The 24,890-nt window shown below is 38.6% G+C and overlaps 1 protein-coding gene, 1 long non-coding RNA gene and 1 pseudogene across 2 annotated transcripts; all 3 read left to right on the top strand.

Annotated features, from left to right (window-relative positions):
• Nucleotides 1-1,430: 1,430 nt before the first annotated feature.
• On the top strand, nucleotides 1,431-2,703 carry LOC120110683. The gene is made up of 3 exons (XM_039126273.1): nucleotides 1,431-2,410; nucleotides 2,513-2,635; nucleotides 2,682-2,703. The coding sequence occupies exons 1-3, from the start codon at nucleotides 1,431-1,433 to the stop codon at nucleotides 2,701-2,703; spliced, it is 1,125 nt and encodes a 374-aa protein (XP_038982201.1).
• Nucleotides 2,704-2,722: 19 nt separating this feature from the next.
• On the top strand, nucleotides 2,723-3,386 carry LOC120110380. Its single transcript, XR_005511307.1, has 3 exons — nucleotides 2,723-2,811; nucleotides 2,892-2,997; nucleotides 3,087-3,386. It is a non-coding gene; the product is annotated as an uncharacterized LOC120110380 (long non-coding RNA).
• Nucleotides 3,387-7,675: 4,289 nt separating this feature from the next.
• On the top strand, nucleotides 7,676-9,539 carry LOC120110595 (annotated as a pseudogene).
• The last annotated feature ends 15,351 nt before the right edge of the window (nucleotides 9,540-24,890 follow it).

The raw sequence follows: 24,890 nt of genomic DNA, 5'->3' as shown, positions 1-24,890 counted from the left end.
AATGGAGTTCAGAATTTCGTTAAATTTGCTTTGGAGAAATCTGAAATGAATGGGAATATTTTTTGTCCATGTCAAAAATGTGTAAATTGTTATGCTATCGCTCCACAAATTGTTGAAGAACATTTGGTATGGAATGGTTTTCTGAAGGGTTATACAGAATGGATATTTCATGGAGAGTCTAAATTGTCGTCTTCATCTAACCAACCCTTAGTTATAGAACACACTGCTAGTATTGGATCTAGTAACACAGACAGAAATCCTGTTGTAGAAGATGATATGAGGGGCTTACTCAGAGATGCTCTTGAGCATAATATTAGAAATTTAACAGATTTTAGTGGAGAGCAAGAAGGAGCTCCAATAGGTGATGAGCATACCGTTACTGAATCTATACATGTTGAGGAACCTATAGACTCTAAAGATAACACAACTCGGTATCATAACTTGCTGAAAGATTGTGATAAAGAACTATATCCGGGTTGTAAGAATTTACGAAAATTTCTTTTATGGTGCATTTATTCCATTTGAAATATTTGAATGGATGGTCTGGAAAGTCTTTTACTATGCTTCTTCAATTATTAAAAGATGCATTTCCAGAAGGTGTTATTTTGCCGTCAACTTCTTATGAAGCCAAAAAATTAGTAAAAGACTTGAATCTTGGATATGAGAAGATACATAGTTGTCCAAATGACTGTATTTTGTATCGTGGTGATAATATTAATGAAGATTCGTGCCGAACATGTGGGTCTTCATGATGGAAAAAACAAAATGAAGACGAGCATGATTTGTCGAATGAAATGGATGCTGCACAGTCTCAAAAGATTCCGGCTAAAGTTTTGAGATATTTTCCTCTTATACCTAGATTGAAAAGGATGTATGCATCATCAAAGACGGCTTCCTTAATGAGATGGCATGATGAAGGATGTACAAGGGATGGAATGTTAAGACATCCAGCGGATAGTTTAGCATGGAAAGCATTTGATGATAGGCATTACGAATTTGCTTCTGATGTTCGCAGTGTAAGGCTGGGTTTGGCAACTGATGGATTTAATCCATTTCGAACGATGAGTTCTACATACAACACTTGGCCAGTTGTTTTGGTTCCATATAATTTGCCACCATGGATGTGTATGAAACAGTCTTCACTCATCCTGTCAATGGTTATTCTCGGTGATAAGAGCCCAGGTAATGATATAGATATTTTTCTGCAGCCTTTTATAGATGAATTGAAAAAGTTATGGCAGGGTGTTGATGCATTTGATGCTTTCACTGGCCGAACATTCAAATTGCGTGCAGCTCTTATCTGGACAATCAATGATTTTCCTGCATATGCTAATGTATCCGGTTGGAGCACTAAGGGGCGTATTGCATGCCCTTCTTGTGGAGATTCAACTCATTCATATTGGTTAAAACATGGAGGAAAATTCTGTTATATGGGTCATCGAAGATGGTTAGAAGCAAATCATCCATTTCGACATCAGAATTATCAATTTGATGGCACCATAGAGTTGCGATCTGCACCTATTCCACCAACTGGAACTGAAGTTCTTAAACAAACTCATGGAATTAACTATATACCTGGTAAGGCATCCAACAGTTCAAAGAAGCGGGGAAGGGGGGATGTTGGCAGCTCAGTGACACAGGTTTTTGAGGACGCTGACAACTTCGAGAATGATGACAGTATTTATGAACAGGAAAATGACGATGGCACAAACTCGGTATCTACACAGAAGCAGTTATGGAAAAAAAGGAGCATTTTCTTTGAATTACCTTATTGGGAGTATAATCTTCTTCGACATAATCTTGATGTCATGCATATAGAAAAGAATGTTTGTGATAATTTGATTGGAACAATGTTAAATCTTGAAGGAAAGACTAAAGACAACTTGAAAGCGCGTCTTGATTTGAAAGACATGGGCATAAGACAAGAGCTTCATCCGAAAGAACAACCCAATGATAAATATTTTATACCTCCTGCATGTTACACAATGTCTACTCCAGAGAAAGATCTTTTTCTAACGGTTTTGAAAAATATGAAGGTTCCAGATGGGTATGCATCGAATATTTCAAGATGCGTTAATCTTAAAGAGCGAAAACTTACGAATCTTAAAAGTCACGATGGCCATATTTTGATGCAAGATATCTTCCCATTGGCTTTAAGATCATCAACACAGAAACAAGTTCTTGCAATTGTGACTCAGTTATCATCCTTCTTTAAGGCATTATGTTCCAAAGTTCTTGATCCCAAGGAGCTTGATCAATTGGAGTCTAATGTTGCACTAACACTGTGCCATATGGAGAAGATCTTTCCTCCTGGGTTTTTTACTATTATGGTTCATCTACTCATTCACTTAGCGGCGGAAGCTAAACTTGGTGGACCGGTTCACTACCGATGGATGTATCCTATTGAGAGGTGATATTCTAAACTCTAATGTCCATATTTATTATTAATATGAATATATATCCTATTATCTTTCTTGATGTTGATGTTGAGCATTAAAATTTACTGTTGAAGGTATCTTGTGCGCTTAAAGGAATATGTACGCAATCGAGCCTATCCCGAGGGATCGATTGCGGAGGGATATATTGCTGATGAGTGTTTGACATTCTGCTCGAGATACCTTGAAGGAGTTGAACTGCTTTTAATCGACCACAAAGGAATTACGATATTATACATAATGCAGAGGAGTACAAGTTCTCATCTGATGGAAGATTTGTGGGGAAAGCTGAAAGTACTGTAGTTCATCATAAATTATTGGCACAGGCACATCGTTATGTCTTACTTCACAGTGACTTAATATCCGAGTATCGCAGGTCAGTATGGTTATAAGAAATCACAATTTACTGTCATATCAGATATAATATTCAAAACAAATAATTTTTTTCTCATGCAGAGATTTTTTAGTGGCTCAGCGAAGCGCCAACAATAACATTCATCCTACCCCAAGGATTGAGCAAAGATGGTTGGTTGAGTTATTTCCTGAATGGTTATTAAAACAGGTTAGACGTTGAATCCTATTAGGTCTTTTATTATATTCTACGATCGGAACTTTGTAAAATTAATTATTATCTGACTTAAATTTTTTTAGGTACCGACCATGATGGAGAGACATTGTTCCAATGAATTAATAGTCCTTGCTCGAGGTCCGAATAATATTGTCAACAGATATGATGGGTTCATTATAAATGGTTTTAAATTTCATACAAAAAAACGTGAAAAATTTAGAAAAACACAAAATAGTGGAGTTATGGTTGAGGCGGACGGAAAAATTTATTATGGTGCCCTAACAGATGTTTATGAGTTGGATTATTACGGAAACTTTAAGGTAGTATTATTTCGATGTGATTGGGTGGATATAAACTCATCTAGAGGTTTGAGGCAAGATATAAATGGCTTCACACTAGTAAATTTTTCAAGGTTGATACATACTGGTGTGCTATTGAAAGATGACCCATTTGTTTTTTCATCTCAAGCTCAACAAGTGTTCTTCATGCAAGACTCTAAAGATAAAGATTGGTCTGTTGTTTTTAAGACTAAACCTAGGGACTTGTATGATATGGGAAAAGGGTTAGCAGAGGAGGATGATGAGACTTATACTCAGTGTATGCCTTTTAATGTTCCGCCAATTGATGAACTGAATTCTACTAGTTTGGTTAGGATGGATGTTGAATGAGAGCTGGCTAGTTTCTTAATGGTAAGTAAAACATTAGTTTTATGCATTAAATTATTTTGCAATATAAATTATTTCTATACTTTTAATATTTAACTAATATTGATTCTTTTTTGTGCATACTAGATTACAATATGCCGTGAGGAAAACGTTTCAGAGATATTGAGTTTCAGCACACATCCGTGGGACCAAAGACTCATATACAAAAATTAACAAACAATTAGCATTCTTTTCGATCAAAAGTCCAATGTTGATCTTCAAAAAGAACAACTTTTATTATATTTTTTTCATATGTGTGAGGATGGTAGTACTCCTTAAACCCACTTGTTACAAGATATCTATTTTGGCGAGGTGTCTGTTTGACAAAGGAGGCTTCAGCTTTTGTCATGTATCTTTGCTGTTGTGTGTTTATTCCGGATTTTCAGATATCGTAACTTTTTTGCTTATATTGTTGATTGAGTTCTTTATTATGTGTGACTGCAAGTACAGGCAACCTAACAAATGACAAGGAGAGCTCTTTCCTACATCAAATGCTTCTTTTATATATTAAAAGTAATGTACTTTTAATATTTGACTAATATTGATTCTTTTTTGTGCATACTAGATTACAATATGCCGCGAGGAAGACGTTTCAGAAATATTGAGTTTCAGCACACATCCGTGGGATCTACTTCTGATCGTTTCCAGTAGCCCGATGAGCCCCATACTCAGTCCGGGTCCCAGTCGGAGCACGCTCCACCTGCAGATCGTCCAGACACGGATGACGTGGACGTCCTGGGTAATTTGATTTACAATCCTTTGCCTTTAAATCATTTGCCTTTAAAAAAGTACATTACATATGGCATATTTGATGATTTTGGATATTGGAAGTATTTTGACTTTTTTGGATGTATTCACATTAGACGTGTATGATTCATCCTTACATATGGCATATTTTTTAGAGAAGTCTTAAAACTTTTCTTTCCGTTTTTCCTTCCCCTAATCACCTGAAATGGGCAATAAACTTTTAGCAATTTAATTCTGTCATTTTAGGAGGTTGTTTTTATATAAGATTGAAGCTATGACTAAAAATTTGTTGACTGATGATCCACTGTAATATCTAGGTGAAAATTTTTTGACCCTCTCTCCCACTATGAAGAATTCTGTTACTATGTAGGTGATCATAATCATTCCTGGTATAAAATTGACCCAACTTTCTTCCACACAATGAGATGACATCTACAGTGGATCTTTTCAGAATCAGAATGAGAAAACCTGGGACAAATTAATTCTTTATCAAACTAGAAGGTTTGATTTCAAATTGTTATGAAAATCGTTAGCCCATACTGATGTTTTTCTTGGTGTATAGGTAGCTCACATACTAATCAAAAAGTATAGAATAAATAATGGGATATATATATATATTACAGTATATTAAGGTATAAAACTTCATCCAGAGTTGTTATTGTGGAAATAACCAACATGTGGTACAAGAAAAGAGATGTGCCTACGGCAACTTTTCTGCTTTTGCTTTACCAACTTTTTCCCTATCCTGTTTTGCCTTCAATTATTTGGACTTTCTGCTATTCTTGTCTCATCCGTGCGTAATGAATGCACTTTTGGGTCTTTCGCTGCAACTAAAGATGGCATATCTCAGTCCTTTCCTCTGATTTTTTAGCTCGCTCGTATTGGTTCTTTGGCCACCAAGACACTGAAATATCAGCAGAAAAAAAAAGGTAGATCGACGCCAATCTTCTAGGTTTTGTAGCATTCAAATGGTTGCGCTTGTTAATTAGTAAACTGTAACCACTTTAAGAATCAGGAAACAGGATGCACCATCTCATTTAAGAGCAGGGAATAAGAAAACACACGCAGAAGATAGCATCAGCAAACTTGTTATTGGCATAAAGAAAGAAGATGGATAGGTAGATTGCAGAGACTACAGCAATGGTGAACTAAAGAGCAAACCTGCCACTGATTATGAACTAAAGAGAATTGGGATGTGGTTTGCTGGCACTGATTATATTTTCAAGAAAAGTAAGTTTAAGCTCAAAGGAATATGTTCATATTTTTATTCTGGCTTGTTGATTTTTTGAATGCTATAATTATAAGTCAAGGATGTTTCATTCGCTCTGATCAATTGCTCCTTGACTTATGAGTTCATTCCAGTTCTAACTATTTTGCTTTAAATCATTTGCTTTTAATGGCTAGATGTTCATTCCAGTTCTAACTATTTTAAATCATTTGCCTTTAATGGACTTCTTATTTTATAGATGGACTGGGGAGAGTGAGAAGAACACGAGGGCCCACTCGAGCACGGGACGTATGGAGCCTACCTGAGGATGAGAAGATTGTCGTCCATTGCAACGAACTAGGGCAGCCCATCAAGAATGCTGCAAGCATTTTATCCACTTTTTTATGATCAGTTGCGCGGAAGGGACAATTGTGTCCGCTCAACTATACGAAATGGAATGAAATGCTTCCTTCGTATAAGATTGAGCTTCTTAGAATTGTTGAGGTAAAGAATTGAAGTTGCTTACTATTTTCAATTATTTTTTTGATTTAACATTGATATAACATTTTTGACTTTGATGTAGACAAAGTTTGTCTTTCCTGCAAATAGCCATGATTGGGTGCTGAAGTCCGTCAACCGCAAATGGAAAGAATATAAGCAAAGCTAAAGGCGGATTGGAAGCACGAGGGCATGACTGAAGAGGAGGTGGCCCGTGTTTGTCCTCCAGATGTAATCTCTCATCAGTGGAGGGAGCTTGTCCACTACTGGTTTTCCGAGAGAGCTCAGGTTGTGTATATTTTTTCAATACCTTAGATTGTATTTAATATTATTATAGATTAGAAATTTATACATTGTATAAATTACATTGTTTATTATTTTTCGGGGAAGACATATTTCAATATTGGTAGAGCTGCTCGAGCATCGCAGGCTGTTCCTCACACTTCAGGCTCCATGAGTTATGCGAGGCGTAGAGCTGAATTCGTAAGTTTTTTTGAAACTCTTTAAATTTATCTTAAATTATTCTATCATATAACATGTATACTCGTGAAATATACTTTTTGTTGTAGGTGGATGATAATGGGAGGGAGCCTGGTAGGGTGGAGTTTTATAGGATGACTCACACCCACCGAGATGAAAACTTTGTCCGGGAGGAGTCAAGAGATTTAGTTGTATGTATTCATCTTTGACTTGTGCTGTATTTTTTTTTTGGTTCTATTATTCGCATACATTAATTTGATTTTTTTTTTTGAGAGATATAGGATAGGGCAACAAATCTTATTTCAGAGCGCGTCGGGGGGTCATCATCATCCGACGCGAACAATCATATTGAAGCTCAAGTGCTTACTGAATTGATGGGCCCAGAGCGTTATGGTCGAGTGCGGGGTTACGGCGTTGGAGTTACCCCCACTCAGTTGTCTTCAGTGGGCACATATATAAGAAATGCCAGAGAAGGTAGTAACACTGCAGAAGTTCGTCATCTTCAAGCAACTATTGAAGAGCTGAAGCAAAACCAAGCAAATTTGCAGTCTCAGCTTACGAATATTACATCCATGTTACAACGATTTCTACCTTCTCAGGTAATTAACTTTATTATATTTCAATACTTTACATATTATCAATTATGATATGAGTTAATGTATCACATTATTCCTTACTTTTATGTTTTCTCTTTTTTTTTTTGTAGATTCCTGATTCTTTAAACGCTTGTAGACATGATGATGATGGAGCTGAATCCCGTCCCTGATGCATTCTAGATTATCTTTTATGAGTTTGATATGTATATGTTTCTGCTTTTTCAGAGTACATTGTAATTTGTATGGCAGCTTTTCTGATACATGAGTTAAAAACATGGAGTTTTAATCAGATATATCAATATTCATATTTTGAATGATCTGAGTATTTGTGTCAATGTATCAATGTAATACAGGTTCATATTGTTATAATATATGTTTTGTAATTTGTATTTTATAATACTGATTATTGTTTTATTTTTTTTTAAATCAGGAATTCCCTGGGAACTGGAGGGATGTGCCTACTAGTACTGGTAATTAAGCTCCTCTAACCTCTCTATCACGCCCTTCTGCGTCCCCTTTTGACAGGATGGCCTCTCATCATATCCAAAATGAGTTAGCTATTTGCTGAGGCTTTATGTAGTTTTGGATCACCAAAAAGGGTGGCCTTCCGTGAACTGGTTAGTTTTCTTGATTCTATTGTGATGTGTTGGTGTGTTGATTAGATATCCTTTTGAGTTCTTCTTGGTTAGTTTTCTTGATTCTGTCGTGATGTGTTAGTGTGTTGATTAGATATCCTCTTGACTTCTTCTTCAATCTCTCCTTCCACATGGTGAGCTTGTTACTAATTGAGACCCTAATTTAGTTTGGATGCAGAGGGTCTACAACTCTAGATCTAAAAAGGTGGTCTTTAGTGTCCAATTTTGTTTACGCTGTGTAGTTATTCGTTTATTAAATCCTCTCTTGTGTTTGGTAGGGCTGAATGGCTGATGAGATGCAACAAGAGCTGTAGGCTAAGATGGACTAATTACCTGAGGCCAGGGATCAAGCGAGGCAACTTCACAGAACAAGAGGAGAAGCTCATAATCCATCTCCAAGCACTTCTTGGCAATAGGTAAAATATCAGCAAACATGCCTTAGATCCCGAAAAAAAAAACTTTAGAATATATGAGCTTTCTTTGCACAATTTGAGTCAACTTATAAATTAATATATGTTCTTATCATATAATATGAAGTACTTTGGTCCTAGGCTCACTGTGGTTTATGCCTATATTGGTGTGTTAGATGGGCAGCCATAGCTTCTTATCTCCCAGAGAGAACTGATAATGACGTCAAGAACTATTGGAACACCCATCTGAAGAAGAAACTAAAGAAGCTCCAAGCTGGTGATGGCAGCTCAATGAGTGGTGGGCTTTCTTGTGATCAATCTGTCCCCAAAGGCCAGTGGGAGAGGAGGCTCCAAACTGACATCCATATGGCAAAGCAAGCTTTAAGAGAGGCACTGTCTGCTAGACAAGCCCAATTGCCTAGCAGAATTGAAGCCCTCCAATGGCAGCTACTCTTTTACAAAACTAAGCCAACCGGCAACATCGTCATCGATGACACCCTATGCATCAAATACTGAGAACATATCACGACTGCTCGAAGGGTGGATGAAGAATCCACCCAAGTCGAGAGCAGCTCAGACCAATTCGGAGTCTACGCAACATTCGATCAACAATATGGTTGGGACTGACTCATCCTCCAGCGAGGAATCAGCCAGTGCAGCCAACCATGATCTCACTGCAGCGCCAACTATGCTTGAATCATTGCTCAATGTGGACTCGTCGACACCAGAGATGTCTGAAACAAGCTTCTTCCAAGGTGAAAGCAGTACAATCTCAGATTCACACATGCCACTCTCCTCGCTTGAGACCTGGCTCTTGGATGAATTTTTTGGTTCAGTGAAGGTAGAATAATTGACATGCCATTAGGTGATACTACCGAGCTGATCTAAACCAAGTGCTGTTGGAGTGGGTTTTTGGTTCATTTTTCGTGTAGGCCTTGGACTGATTCCGATTAGAAAGAGCTCTCAATGCCAATGAAGAAGTGTGAATTCTAAATATCCACATGGACATGCAGTGTTATATAAGTCAACTCGCGGGAGTTCGAGAATAATTTCTATCTGTGAGGTCTTCTGTGAAGTCTTTGAAACTATCTTTTGTAAGGGGCTTTGTATCTTGGGTGATGTCAGATAGATTAAACTATAGGACTTTTTTAGTCTTGTTCACTTCTGAATTGTAATCAAGCGGTGTGTAGAAAGGAAGGATTGTCATGTCCAGAAAATGTGGTTAATTATTACTTCTCTGTACTCTGTTAGTTTTCTGATTTGGCAGTATAATGAATGTGTTTTAAGAACGTTGCTCACCAAAAGAAACAAACAAAAAAAAAAAAACAGTGTTTTGGGGATGAATTCTGATGGATATCTCCTATGGATCATATCACCTTGCTCTCTGTACACGGAATAAAGAGGTCCATAAGTAAAGAGGTCCCTGATGCTTGTGCCGACGCAAAAAAGCATCGGGGAAACGCTCGGGGAAAATCAGGAATTGCCGACGCAAAAAAGCGTCGGTAAAAAAGGTCGTGGCACCACCGGTAATTGAGCAATTTTCGACGCTTAAAAGCGTCGTGGAAAGGTTAATGCCGACGACGCTATACAAGCGTCAGTAAATCAGGAATTGCCGATGCAAAAAAGCGTCGGGGAAACCGCTCTGTCGGTTTATCGCCGACGCTATATAGGCGTCGGTAAAGCCATGTTTTTGCCGACGCTTTACTCAAGCGTCGGCAAAAACTTTTGCCACTCTGGTATATCCGACGCTTTGCCAACGCTTGGCTTTGCGTCGGGGGTGTTTTAGCTGACGCTAATTAGCGTCGGCAAAGCTCCCCAAAAGCGTCGAGTAAGGTCCTTTTTCCTGTAGTGGTAGTAGTTCAAGAGGTCTAGAGGTAGAGACAATTTATGGATTTAAAGGAGTTCCTTGATTGTTTGCCATATTGACAAACTTCACAGATTTTATTTTTCTCAAATTTTAGTTTGGGCAAACCTATTACAGAATCTCTTTTAACTAACTTAGATATTGTATCCATACTTGCATGTCCTAATTTACGGTGCCATAACCAACTTGCATCATTCTCCTTAGTATCACTAGCAACTAAGCAAGGACTGTTTTTAGCAAGATCATCTAGATCTACTACATAGACATTTCCACGTCTTATTCCTTTGAATACTAAGCTATTATCAATTGAGTTGGTTATGATGCATAAGGATTCTTTAAACAAAATATCAAAACCCTTATCACATAATTGACTTATGCTAAGTAAGTTATGTTTAAGACCATCTACTAATCGTACATTATCAACAAAGGTTGAGGAGGTGATTTGTACTTTACCTATACCAACGATGTGACCTTGGTTATTGTCTCCAAATGTCACTGCACCTTCCTTCTTAGGCTCAAGGGTGAAGAATTGGTCTTTGTCACCCGTCATGTGTCTTGAGCAGCCACTATCCAAGTACCAACAGTTTTTGTCGACCTTGGCTGCAAGACACTCCTACACAAGGAAATCATACAATTTTAGGTACCCAAGTTTTCTTGGGTCCTTCATGGTTAGTAATGTTGGTTCCTTTTGGAACCCAAACCCTTTTAATTTTTCCTTTGGCTTTTTCTTTTCTATGATCACACACATTAGCTTTATGTCCTATTGTTTCACAGCAAAAACAGGTTATTTTCTTAGTTTTGCTTTCCCCTGCTTTTACAAAGAAATTACTAAGGAGCTTTTGCTTATTTTTAGGTTTGTACCCTAAACTAGCTCTATTGAACACAGCTCTGTTGCCCAAGGTGACAAGCCAAGAGGGGGGGGGGGTGAATTGGTTTCTTCTAAATTTTTGGTGTTTAAAAAGGACTTTCTTAATTAAGTGCGGTGGATGCTTCCTTAAACTATTTGAATGATTTAAACTAGTGCAAAGATAGAAGATGATGCAAGAATAAACGTAAGCACAAGCACAACACAAACACAACAATATATAGTGGTTCGGTGCTCTCCTTAGCACCTACGTCCACTCCCCAAGCGTCCCCTTGGAAATTCACTATAATCCCGCGGATTACAGTTGGATTGTTTTCCGGGCTCACAATCCAAAAACCTTTGTTGGTTTTACGGGCTCACCAACGAACCTATACACTTTGGTTTTCCGGGTTCACCAAAAACCTTTGTTGGTTTTGCGGGCTCACCAACGAACCTTTATACTTTGGTTTTCCGGGTTCACCAAAAACCTTTGTTGGTTTTGCGGGCTAACCAACGAACCTTTACAAAGTGTTTGACAAACAAAAAGAAAAGATTCAAACTCCTAAATGAGCATATGAAACAATATAAACTACAAAGAAGAGTTAGAAAGTATTTATCGCTTTGAAGTGGCTTTGCTCTTCTTTGTCAAGGATGCTTCACTCTTCAAGGGAGGATGGAGCTCTTGATGCCTCTTTGAAACTGCTCAATCCCTTTCTTTGATTGTTGAATGAAGCTCTTGATGAAGGAGATTAGGGCACTTTTGTTTTCTTGTGTATTCCTTGATATTTCTCTCCAAAAGATATTTTCTCTGATGAATAGTGCCCCTTTAAATAGTTTCCAACCTTCTTTGGACAAGCCCCAATGGTCAGATTTGAAAAACTAGCCGTTACTCACCTTGGGAAGAGCAAAAAGTACATCTGCAGAACTAGCCGTTACTGTTCAGCCCGTGTTTGGGTCGGCTCAACCTGTCCTTGGGTCGACCCAACTTTTACTTGGGTCGACTCAAACATTCCTTGGGTCGACCCTCTCAGAAACCACAGAAACCTGAATTTCAGCCTTCCTTCTCATGGGTCGACCCAACCAATTTTTGGGTCGACTCAAAGTTCACTTGGGTCGACTCAACTTCTTCTTGGGTCGACCCTCTCAGTAATTCCAGAGAACCATTTTCTGTCTGTCTTTCTGTCTTGCCTTTGGGTCGACCCTCTCAGGGTTTGGGTCGACTCAAGCTTGGGTCGACTCAACCACTGTTTGGGTTGACCCTCTCAGTAAATCCAGAGAGCTTATTTTCTTCCTGTTTTGAGGTTCTTCAAGGTTGGGTCGACTCATGCTTACCTTGGGTCGACCCAACTCACTGTTCATCTGTGCCATTTTTGCAGGAGTGTGCCAAATGATTTCTTGATGTGCCGGGGTCGACCCAATCAACCTTTGGGTCGACTCAATCCACACTTTGCTGCATTCTCAAGGTTAGATTCATTCAAATGAACAAGAACATGTCTCTATATCAATTCATACAAATATACTGAGAGTAATGAACTTATAAATGAAGTATCAATTTAACTTTTAATATACTCTAGATAATTGCTTGTTAATCATCAAAATAACACTATCATCCTCAATCTCCCCCTTTTTGATGATTACAAAATAAAGAGTATAAGCCTATTGATACTTGTCTTTAAAATCAGTTTATAAGAGGGTTTTAAATTGCTGAATTTCAGCTTTTCATATATAAGAGTGAAATCTCCCCCTATATCATTCAAATATTGCCAATTTGACTCTTTGAATTGCTCCCCCTTTCATTTATGATTCATTAGCTATGAAACTTCAAAAATTTGAGATAAAATGTGAGTTTCAAGTTATGTATCGGGGTGTGAAAGGTGCGTGCCAAATTTTGAATTTATATGTGCCAAATTCTGAATTTTGATACAGATTTTTGATTTAATCAATTTCATTGTTACAAATTGCTCCCCCTTAGATGTATAAACTTTCTTATATGATTTTTAGTTTGTTTGCCCCATCATTTCTCTTTTCTTGCATAAATTCTTATTTCTTTTTCTCTACTTGATGTCTTTACTTCTCTCCTTTTTGTTACTTACTTTGTTTACACTGAACAATATCTCTTTACTTCTCAAATTAATTACTCTTTCTTTTCTTCTCAAGTTGATTACTCTTTCTTTTCTTCTCAAATTGATTACTCTTTCTTTTCTTCTCAAGTTGATTACACTTTCTTTTCTTCTCAAATTCATTACTCTTTCTTTTCTTCTCAAGTTGATTACTCTTTCTTTTCTTCTCAAGTTGATTACAAGTTGATTACTCTTTCTTTTCTTCTCCCCCTTTTTGTTATCATCAAAAAGATACATGTGAAAGTTGCAACAAACAACAGACTTCAATCTTCATTGATCAAAATAGGAACATTTCAATACAGTAATGCCCAAAATGAAAATAAATACAATGTTCCTCAATCAAGATTTAAAGATACATGAGAAAAGCAAGATACATATGAGAACTAGATATCTAGCCTAGGCTCTAAACATAGATGCTAAGATCAGCCTAGGGAGACTGTAATGACTGGGATCTAGTCCTCATCCTCCTAGTATACGTGGCGAGGGGAGGTCGAGCCTGGTGAGACTGTGTCTGGCGTGGAGCACGACGAGCTGGATGACTCTGTGCCAAAATCTCTGACTCAGCAGCCTGTGGCACAGTAGGTCCATGGGTCTCTCTCTCTCTCCGAAGTGCTCCAATCTGCTGCCTCAGGTCACTGATCTCAGCAGACATGACATCCAACCGGGCGTCCAATCGGCTCGTCAGCCCGTCAGTGATAGTCCTCGCCTGAGCTGACATAAGCTCAGTCATCCTGCTCCAGAAGTCATCCGTATCTGTCTGAGGAACGGATGACGATGGTCCAGCCTCTGAGGGTGCAGTAGGATGATCCATATGCTCCTCATCCTCATCCTCTGGTGCATCTCCCTCTGGTGCCTCATCCTGAATGCCTGCTCCAGTGTGAATCCACTGCCCGTTCACTTTCTGATATCCCATGCGTATAAGTGTCCGTGCAGTGTACGTGTCAGTGTGATGCAGACTCTTGGATGCCTCCTCCTCGAGAGGTAAACCATGCTGACGGAAAATCAATGTGAGTATCATACCATAAGGTAATGATACCCTGTTGCTGCACATTACTTTCCTCATCTGTCTTAGTATCATAGCCGGAAGATTTAGGGGCATCCCCCGAATCATACACTCCATCACTGCTAGATCTCGCTCAGTGATGAGATCGAATCTCCCGGTCTTTGGAAACAAAATCCTATTGATCATATTGAGCAGTAATCTCATTTCAGCGGAAAGAGAACTAGCTATTACCTTCGTGGAGAAATCGAAGTTCTCATTTTCCATGATCAATTGTAGAGCTCTCATTTTGTTTTCTGGCTTTTCCGGAGTGGCTCCTATGCAGGGTAGATGAAGTAGCTCACTCAAGCTCTCCTCGGATACACGGATCCGAACCCCTCGAACTTCTGAAACAAGCCCTCCCAAACCAGTCTTGAGGAAGGCATAGAACTCTTGTACCAAACCGGGGTAGATTACCACATCTGGGGAGCAAAGATACTCCCAACCTTGTCTTTGGATCCATTCCCAAATCCGAAACCCTTCTTGATTGAAGAACTCGGAATGGATCCTTCTCCCCGTTGTAACCGGCCTCCCCGCAAATCTTGCAAGTATTACAGAGGGGGAAGGAGGAGGAGGGGCCTCCGCACGTGCCTCACGTCGTGGAGACACGGGAGATGGCTCGGTAGGTTGCCTTTCCTCCCGTTGGATCCGAGTCACTCTTCCGGATCTCTTGGCCACGGCTCGTTTGGGTCCCATTTCTCCAAGATCTTTAGGAAATCTACTGTTTGGAGGAGTTTAGTGGAGATTGGAGAGTGGGGACTAGGTTTTTCGGAAGAAGACAAAGAGCAAACAGTGCCCTAGAAATGCTCTCGGGCCCCCTTATAACAGTGGGGTCCCGACGTTGGGTCGACTCAAGATTTTTCTTGGGTCGACTCAACGTTGGGTCGACCCTTGTTCTGGGTTGGGTCGACCCAAGTGCAGACATTTTCATTTCTCTTTCTTTTTGCTTCTAAAAATTTTTCTTGCTTCCAATCCTTATAAATTCTCTCTGGGACAATGATACATGAGTAAGGAATCTCTAGATAACAAATTTGACTCATGTTTCATGGGATTTTAGAAGTTAGAGGGATGTATCATGAGATTACTGGCTCCCTTTTATATTTCTTCAATAAAAAGGATCACATATGCCTAATTCCCTCCTTAGCATGCAGAATCTATCTTCACTCAATGGTTTCGTAAATATGTCGGCTAATTGTTTTTCAGTGCATATATGCTCAATACATACATTTCCATTTTGCACATGATCCGTAATAAAGTGATACCTTATTTCTATGTGTTTGGCTTTAGAGTGCTGAACTGAATTTTTAGTAAGATTGATAGCACTAGTATTATCACACTTAATAGGAATATTATCTAGTTTAACTCCATAGTCCTCTAGTTGTTGCTTGAGCCATAATACTTGAGCACAACAACTACCAGCAGCTATATATTCAGCTTCAGCTGTGGAGAGTGCCACTGAATTCTGCTTCTTACTAAACCATGACACTAAGTTATTTCCTAAAAATTGACATGTGCCACTTGTGCTCTTTCTATCTAATTTGCATCCGGCAAAATCAGCATCTGAATATGCAAGTAAATCTAGACAGGAGTCTCTTGAGTACCATAATCCTATATTGGTAGTTCCTCTTAAATATCTAAGGATTCTCTTAACAGCACTTAAGTGTGACTCCTTAGGATCGAATTGGTATCTAGCACATATTCCAACACTAAATACAATGTCGGGTCTACTAGCAGTAAGATAGAGCAAGGATCCAATTAGTCCTCTATAAAGCTTAATATCAACACTCTTCCCTTTTTCATCTTTGTCTAGCTTACTAGTAGGATTCATTGGAGTGCCAATTCCCTTATGATTTTCATTCCCAAACTTCTTCAGTATTTCCTTTGTATACTTAGTTTGATGAATGAAAATGCCTTCTTTGGTTTGTTTGATTTGTAATCCTAGAAAGAAGCTCAGTTCTCCCATCAAACTCATCTCAAATTCTCCATGCATTAAATCAGCAAATTCTTTGCATAGAGTATCATTAGTGGCACCAAAGATTATGTCATCTACATATATTTGTACCACTAATAGATTTTTGTCTTTTCTTTTGAGAAATAAGGTTTTATCCACATTTCCTCTACAAAAATCATTATCAAGCAGAAATTTGCTTAGTCGATCATACCAAGCCCTAGGTGCTTGCTTTAATCCATATAATGCCTTATGTAATTTAAACACATGATTTGGCAATTCATGATTTTCAAATCCTGGAGGTTGTTCTACATATACTTCCTCCTCAATAATATCATTTAAGAATGCACTTTTCACATCCATTTGATATAATTTGAAATCCATGAAACATGCAAATGCTAGAAGTAATCTAATAGCCTCTAATCTAGCTACAGGAGCAAATGTCTCATCAAAATCTATTCCTTCTTCTTGATTGTATCCCTTAGCTACAAGTCTAGCCTTATTTCTTATAACTAAACCATTTTCATCTAATTTATTTCTAAATACCCATTTTGTTCCAATTACTGAATTATGCTTTGGTTTTACAGTTAATGTCCATACATTACTTCTTTTGAATTGATTTAATTCCTCTTGCATGGCATTTATCCAGTTAGTATCTTTTTCAGCTTCTTCATAAGTCTTAGGTTCTAATTGCGAAATGAAAGCAAGATAATCATTTAAATTTCTAAGAGATGATCGAGTTCTTACCCCTTGAGATGGATCACCAATGATTAAGTCTTTAGGATGTCCATGTGCATACCTCCATTCCTTTGGCACGTCTTGAGGTTGTGGTGGCACGCCATCATCTCCCGTGTCTTGATTTGGCACGTCATCAATTTTCAACTTTTCAAAGTCGATAATTCCTGTATCATCATCAACAATATTTTCTTTCCTAGCAGACTCACTATCAGGCTCATCAAATATAATATTGACTGACTCTTCCACCACTAAGGTTCTTTTATTGAATACTCTGTATGCCCTGCTAGATGTGGAGTATCCTAAGAAGATACCTTCATCTGACTTGGCATCAAATTTACTTAGATCCTCCTTGCCATTGTTTAAGATAAAACATCTACATCCAAAAACTTTAAGATATTTAGCAGTTGGTTTCTTATTCTTCCAAAGTTCATAAGGAGTTTTCTTAGTTATTGGTCGTATTAAAACTCGATTTAGAATATGGCAAGCAGTGTTTATAGCTTCAGCCCAAAAGTACTTTGGAAGATTTGACTCACACAACATTGTGCGTGCCATTTCTGCCAATGTCCTATTTTTTCTTTCAACAACCCCATTTTGTTGAGGCGTTCTAGGTGCTGAAAATTGATGTGATATACCATTTTTAGTGCAAAATTCTTCAAAGTGTTGATTTTCAAATTCCGTACCATGATCACTTCGAATTACTACTAAGGTGAGTTTCTTTTCATTTATGATATTATTATATAGTTTCAAAAATTCTGAAAATGCTTCATTCTTATGTGCCAAAAATGAAACCCATGTATACCTTGAAAAATCATCAACAATGACTAGTCCATACTTCTTCCCTCCTAGACTTGTGGTTCTAGTAGGTCCAAATAAATCCATGTGTATGAGTTCAAATGGTCTAGTTGTTGATACTACATTTTTCGATTTGAAAGATGACTTAGTTTGTTTTCCCAATGAACATGGTCCACATATTTTGTCCTTTTCAAAGATCAATTTTGGCACATCTTTTATTAGCTCCTTCTTAACTAGTTTTGATATTAATTTCATACTAGCATGTCCTAATCTTCGATGCCAAAGCCAACTGGTTTCATTTTTCTTTTCTTTATTAGTAATTAAGCATAAACCATTTTTCTTGCCTAACTCATGAAGGTCTACTAAATAAATATTTCTTTGCCTTTGTCCTACAAGTACAATACTATTATCTTTAGGATTAGTGATTATGCATACAGATGCTTCAAATGTAACTTTAAACCCTTTATCACAAAATTGACTTATGCTAAGAAGGTTATGTTTCAAATCCTTAACTAATAAGACATTTTCTATAAAAATAGATGGAGCAATGAAAATTTTATCCTTTCCAATGATATACCCTTTACCATTGTCTCCATAGGTTACTACTCCACCTTTCTTTGGTTCCAAGGTGACAAATTGATCTTCGTCACCGGTCATGTGTCTTGAACAGCCGCAATCTAGATACCATCGTTTTTCCATTTTATCAGCTGCAAGACACACCTCATCGTCATTGGCCATATTACACATTTGGGCCGTCTCTTGATGATCTTCCTCCTCTGAACTTGATTCCTCACTTTCACTCCATTCAGCCATGAAATTCTTCTTTTTCAACTTTCTTGCCATCCACTTCAAATCTGGGCAATCTATCTTATAATGCCCGGGTTTGTTACACTCATAGCAAATTGGAGTTTCTTTTTCTTTTTCTTTCTCCTTACCCTTCTCTTTGCTTGAGTTACCTTTGAGGATGGGTTTCTTTTTATTTAGTCTATTCTTACCTCTCATAAATCTTCTGAATTTTCTTCCAAGCACAGCCATCCCTTCTTCATCAATATCTTCATCATCATCTGAATCTTCCGATTCAATTTGTTGTCTAGGGGTGGTAGTCTTTAAGGCAATGGGCTTTCTTCTCTTGACCTCATCTTCTGAATTTTGCCTCATTGTCAACTCATGGGTCATGAGTGATCCTAGAAGCTCCTCTAACTGCAGTGTGTTGAGGTCCTTTGCTTCTTGAATAGCGGTTACCTTGGCCTCCCAATTTCTTGGTAGAGACCTAAGAATTTTTCGCACCAAATCAGAGTTAGAATAAGACTTTCCTAAACTCTTAAGCCCATTTATAATGTCAGTGAAACGAGTAAACATATCAGTTATTGACTCAGTAGATTCTATTTTAAACAGTTCATACTTGTGTACTAATATGTTTATCTTAGACTCCTTAACTTGATTGGTCCCTTCATGTGTGACCTCAAGTCTATCCCAAATTTCTTTGGCAGTGGTGCAAGTGGATATTCTATTAAATTCATTTACATCTAAAGAGCAGTAAAGTATATTTACAGCTTTTGCATTTAACTGTGCTAATCTTCTATCATTTTCATTCCAATCCATTTCTGGTTTGGGTATGATAGTGCCCTCTATGTTAAGTGTGGGATTGTGAGGTCCTCTAGTGATGATTTGCCACAGTTCATAGTCCGAAGCTTGAATGAATATCCTCATTCTAGCTTTCCAATATGTGTAGTTTGTGCCATTAAATAGAGGTGGTCTATTTGTGGATTGCCCCTCACTCATAGAGCATCCCACTTGGGTTGTCATGATCTTTAACTCTTGATTGTTAGATCAACGAGCACTATTAGTGCACCTTGCTCTGATACCACTTGTTGCCCAAGGTGACAAGCCAAGAGGGGGGGGGGTGAATTGGTTTCTTCTAAATTTTTGGTGTTTAAAAGGACTTTCTTAATTAAGTGCGGTGGATGCTTCCTTAAACTATTTGAATGATTTAAACTAGTGCAAAGATAGAAGATGATGCAAGAATAAACGTAAGCACAAACACAACACAAACACAACAATATATAGTGGTTCGGTGCTCTCCTTAGCACCTACGTCCACTCCCCAAGCGTCCCCTTGGGAATTCACTATAATCCCACGGATTACAGTTGGATTGTTTTTCGGGCTCACAATCCAAAAACCTTTGTTGGTTTTACGGGCTCACCAACGAACCTATACACTTTGGTTTTCCGGGTTCACCAAAAATCTTTGTTGGTTTTGCGGGCTCACCAACGAACCTTTACACTTTGGTTTTTCGGGTTCACCAAAAATCTTTGTTGGTTTTGCGGGCTAACCAACGAACCTTTACAAAGTGTTTGACAAACAAAAAGAAAAGATTCAAACTCCTAAATGAGCATATGAAACAATATAAACTACAAAGAAGAGTTAGAAAGTATTTATCGCTTTGAAGTGGCTTTGCTCTTCTTTGTCAAGGATGCTTCACTCTTCAAGGGAGGATGGAGCTCTTGATGCCTCTTTGAAACTGCTCAATCCCTTTCTTTGATTGTTGAATGAAGCTCTTGATGAAGGAGATTAGGGCACTTTCGTTTTCTTGTGTATTCCTTGATATTTCTCTCCAAAAGATATTTTCTCTGATGAATAGTGCCCCTTTAAATAGTTTCCAACCTTCTTTGGACAAGCCCCAATGGTCAGATTTGAAAAACTAGCCGTTACTCACCTTGGGAAGAGCAAAAAGTACATCTGCAGAACTAGCCGTTACTGTTCAGCCCGTGTTTGGGTCGGCTCAACCTGTCCTTGGGTCGACCCAACTTTTACTTGGGTCGACTCAAACATTCCTTGGGTCGACCCTCTCAGAAACCACAGAAACCTGAATTTCAGCCTTCCTTCTCATGGGTCGACCCAACCAATTTTTGGGTCGACTCAAAGTTCACTTGGGTCGACTCAACTTCTTCTTGGGTCGACCCTCTCAGTAATTCCAGAGAACCATTTTCTGTCTGTCTTTCTGTCTTGCCTTTGGGTCGACCCTCTCAGGGTTTGGGTCGACTCAAGCTTGGGTCGACTCAACCACTGTTTGGGTCGACCCTCTCAGTAAATCCAGAGAGCTTATTTTCTTCCTGTTTTGAGGTTCTTCAAGGTTGGGTCGACTCATGCTTACCTTGGGTCGACCCAACTCACTGTTCATCTGTGCCATTTTTGCAGGAGTGTGCCAAATGATTTCTTGATGTGCCGGGGTCGACCCAATCAATCTTTGGGTCGACTCAATCCACACTTTGCTGCATTCTCAAGGTTAGATTCATTCAAATGAACAAGAACATGTCTCTATATCAATTCATACAAATATACTGAGAGTAATGAACTTATAAATGAAGTATCAATTTAACTTTTAATATACTCTAGATAATTGCTTGTTAATCATCAAAATAACACTATCATCCTCAAGCTCGTTGACTATTAAGTATCATTTCCAATTTTTCAGAACTACATATAAACTTTTCTACAGAAGGTTTGTACTTTTCAAGTTCTAGTGCCAACTTTTGTTTTTCTGTTTTTAGTGCATTTAAGTCTTTTGTGAAATTATCACTAATAGTTTGTTTATCCTTTTTAAGTTCAGAAATTTTTTTGGTTAGTTTTTCGTTATCTTTAATTAAGGTATTAGTTTTTTGAATTAACATTTGCTTGCTTGTTTTAAGTTCTAAATTTTCTTTAATGATAAAATCCTTATCCTTAACTAATTTATCGTATTTATGGAGGTGAGATTGATTGGTTAGTTTTAGCTCTTTATTCTTAAGATTTATTGTCTTATATTCATCCATTAATTCATTAAACGCATCATACAATTCATGAAAGGTAAAATCTAAATGCGTTTCAGATGTTACCTCATTTTCGTTTGCTATAAAACATAGGTTGGCCTTTTCTTCTTGTTCCTCATCCGATGATGATGATGATGAATCGGAGTCCGATAGGGTGGAGACGAGGACTTTCTTTTTCTTGTACTTGCTGGCCTTCTTGAGCAAAGGATAGTCCGCTTTGAAGTGTCCCGGCTTCTTACATTCGTAGCATCCGATTTCCTCATTTTCCCTTTCCTTACCTTTATCCTTGTAATAGAAACTTGAGGGACCTCTTCTTTGATGAAAGGACTTCTTTCGGTTGATGAATTTTCTGAACTTACGCACGAGAAGAGCCTCATCATCATCTCCCTCATGATCTTCTTCTTCACTGCTGCTACTGCAAGATAAATCCTTATTAGAAGAAGTAGATTTGAGAGCTATTACCTTTTTCTTATGAGAGGATTCTTCTTCGCTGTGTTGTTTCATTGTGAGCTCGTGCGTCATTAGGGATCCAAGAAGCTCCTCAAGTGGAAGCTTGTTCAAGTCCTTGGCTTCTTGGATTGCCGTCACCTTGGCCTCCCATGACCTTGGCAAACAACGAAGAATCTTCCTGACAAGGTCACTGTTAGTATAATTTTTGCCAAGGCTTTTTAGGCCATTGACAATGTCAGTAAATCTAGTAAACATGCAAGTGATAGTTTCATTGGAATCCATCTTAAATAATTCATACTTATGAACTAGTATATTTATTTTAGATTCTTTTACTTGATTTGTGCCCTCGTGGGTCACTTCAAGTCTATCCCAAATCTCTTTTGCAGAATTGCAAGTAGAGACTCTATTGAATTCATTTCGGTCTAAAGCACAATAAAGCACATTCATTGCTTTGGCATTTAGTTGTGCCTTCCTTATATCATTGTCATCCCAATCCTTTTCAAGTTTGGGTATAGTAACACCCTCTACAAAAATTGATGGGATGTATGGTCCATTAAGTATGGTGGTCCACATCTCATAGTCTTGTGCTTGGATAAATATTCTCATCCTAGCCTTCCAATATGAGTAGTCGGATCCATTGAAGAATGGAGGTCTATGGGTGGACTGGCCCTCAATATGAGAAGATCCAAATGGGGTTGTCATTTTGATCTTTTACTCTTTTGGTAAAAGAGTTCCGGCTCTGATACCACTTGTTGCCCAGATAGACAACCCAAGAGGGGGGGTGAATTGGGTTTTAAAATAATTGTTGCAATTAAAAGACTTTGTGAGTAACTAATTAAAACTTTTGCGAGTGGATTAATTAGTTGCTATATGCAGTGGATGAAGGGAAAGGAAGAGACAATGAAACAATCACAAACACAAGCAATTTTATAGTGGTTCGGAGCTAACCCTTGCTCCTACGTCCACTCCCCAAGCCTCACTTGGGAGTTCACTATAATCCCTCGGATTACAGCCGGTTGTTTTACAAGTTCACAACCTAACTTGTTGTTTTACGAGATCACAACGAACTCGGTCGGTTTTCACAGGCTCACCGACTAGAACCACCCGATTGTTTTTCCGGGATCACAATCAAACCCTTACACCTTTGGTTTTAACCTTGGCTCACCAACAAACCTTAACACCCTTGATTCAATCCCCTGATTGAATCAAGTAAGTAACAAATAGTTTGACATAAACAAAAAGGAAGCTTCTCAAAAGCGTATTTAAACAATTTAAGCAAGGAAGAGTAAGAAGCCCTCAAACTGATTTTGGAGATGGAGGAAGGGGCTTTTCAAACTCTTTGACTCCTCTTGAATTTGATGTAGACTTGCTGTCAGGAGGAGAGCCTTGAATGTGAGGAAGACAGTTGGAGAGTCGACTTCAATGCACTTCTTCCTTCTTTTTCGTGTAATCACTCTAGAGAGCTTTTGGTTGGTGGAAATCCCTTTAGCTTTGAATGGAGTCTCTCCTTCTTACTCTATTACTGTTCACTCATGCTATTTAAGCCATTCCCAAAGAAAAATAGCCGTTAGACACAGATTCAAGGCCGTTCTGCACATTCTGCAACTCCTGACAAAATGCCCGTTGGGATCGGAGTCGACTCGCTCGATCAGGAGTCGACTCGAGTGTTGCTGGAGTCGACTCATGCTTTACTGGAGACGACTCGCCCACTGTTCAAAATTTGAAATCGAGTGCCGTCCCGTTCTGGAGTCGACTCGGCTGAACCTGGAGTCGACTCGCCAATTGTCCGGAGATGACTTTCCCTTCTGGAGACGACTCGATCTTCAGGCTTCAAAACTCATCCTCTCGGTTTTGCTTCCTCGAGTCGACTCGGATTTCCTTGGAGTCGACTCGGCTCTCAGAGCCTGAAAGACAGGTCTTCTATCTTTGAACTTGATCTGTCTCGGAGTCGACTCGGACTTTGCGGGAGTCGACTCGGCTCTCAGACACGAAATATCGGTCTTCTGTCTTTGGAGTTGAACTGCCTTGGAGTCGACTCGGACTTTGCGGGAGTCGACTCGGCTCTCAGACATCGAAGTTGGCTCTCTGACTTTTAGCCTTGCATTTCTCTGGGAGTCGACTCTTGCTTCCTTAGGAGTCGACCTGCCAACCGTCGGAGTCGACTCGAGTTCTTCGGGAGTCGACTCGGCTCTCAGAGTCCAATATGGCTTCTCTGTCTTTATGTCTGTTATTCCATGGAGTCGACTCGTACTATGCTGGAGTCGACTCGGTAAGCATCGGAGTCGACTCGAATTCTTCAGGAGTCGACTCGTTGACAGGTTCTGAGATGAATCTTTCTGTCCGGCTGTCTGTTTTCAGTCGGAGTCGACTCGTAATGTGCAGGAGTCGACTCGAGCTTGTGCCAGAGCTTCTGATACACTTGGAGTCGACTCGTAATCTTCCGGAGTCGACTCGAGATTCGGACTTTGGTTCAAATTGAATTCCTTACTTATCCAAAGTGTATTGAACCAAAGCTAGAGACACTTGAACATAAATTTACAAATATTTGACTGAAACACTAGATTGAATTCATTAGTATAACATAAGATATACTCAAATGCTTTGAGCTCATCAAAATCAAATAGGGTTATAATCAATCACTCCACAGAAACATGATAGGCATTAACACAAACTAAGAAACTAAAATCTGCAAGGATAACAATGAGCATCATCCACTCCATCAACCATATAGTATGGTACAAACATACAAATGTGTCCACCAACCAAAAGAAAAGCATGAAACCAATGTATCATATAAACTTGCCACCATAAAAATTATCAATATCTATTGCATTAAGTACAGCAGAAAAACACCACACTATAGACCTTGCACCATAAAAATTGTCACCATCCACCCATCAATAGTAAAGCATAAAACTAAGAAAGCATATACTTGTTGATTGGCAAAAAAAAAAAGAAAAAAATTGTCTACATGCACTAGAACTTTGGCCTGCCAATTATCAAAAG

Source organism: Phoenix dactylifera, chromosome 4, assembly GCF_009389715.1.
Source record: "Phoenix dactylifera cultivar Barhee BC4 chromosome 4, palm_55x_up_171113_PBpolish2nd_filt_p, whole genome shotgun sequence".
In the NCBI taxonomy this organism is placed as follows: domain Eukaryota; kingdom Viridiplantae; phylum Streptophyta; class Magnoliopsida; order Arecales; family Arecaceae; genus Phoenix; species Phoenix dactylifera.
The sequence above is the reverse complement of the archived record's forward strand: the minus strand, read 5'-3'. Positions and strand labels throughout refer to the sequence as shown.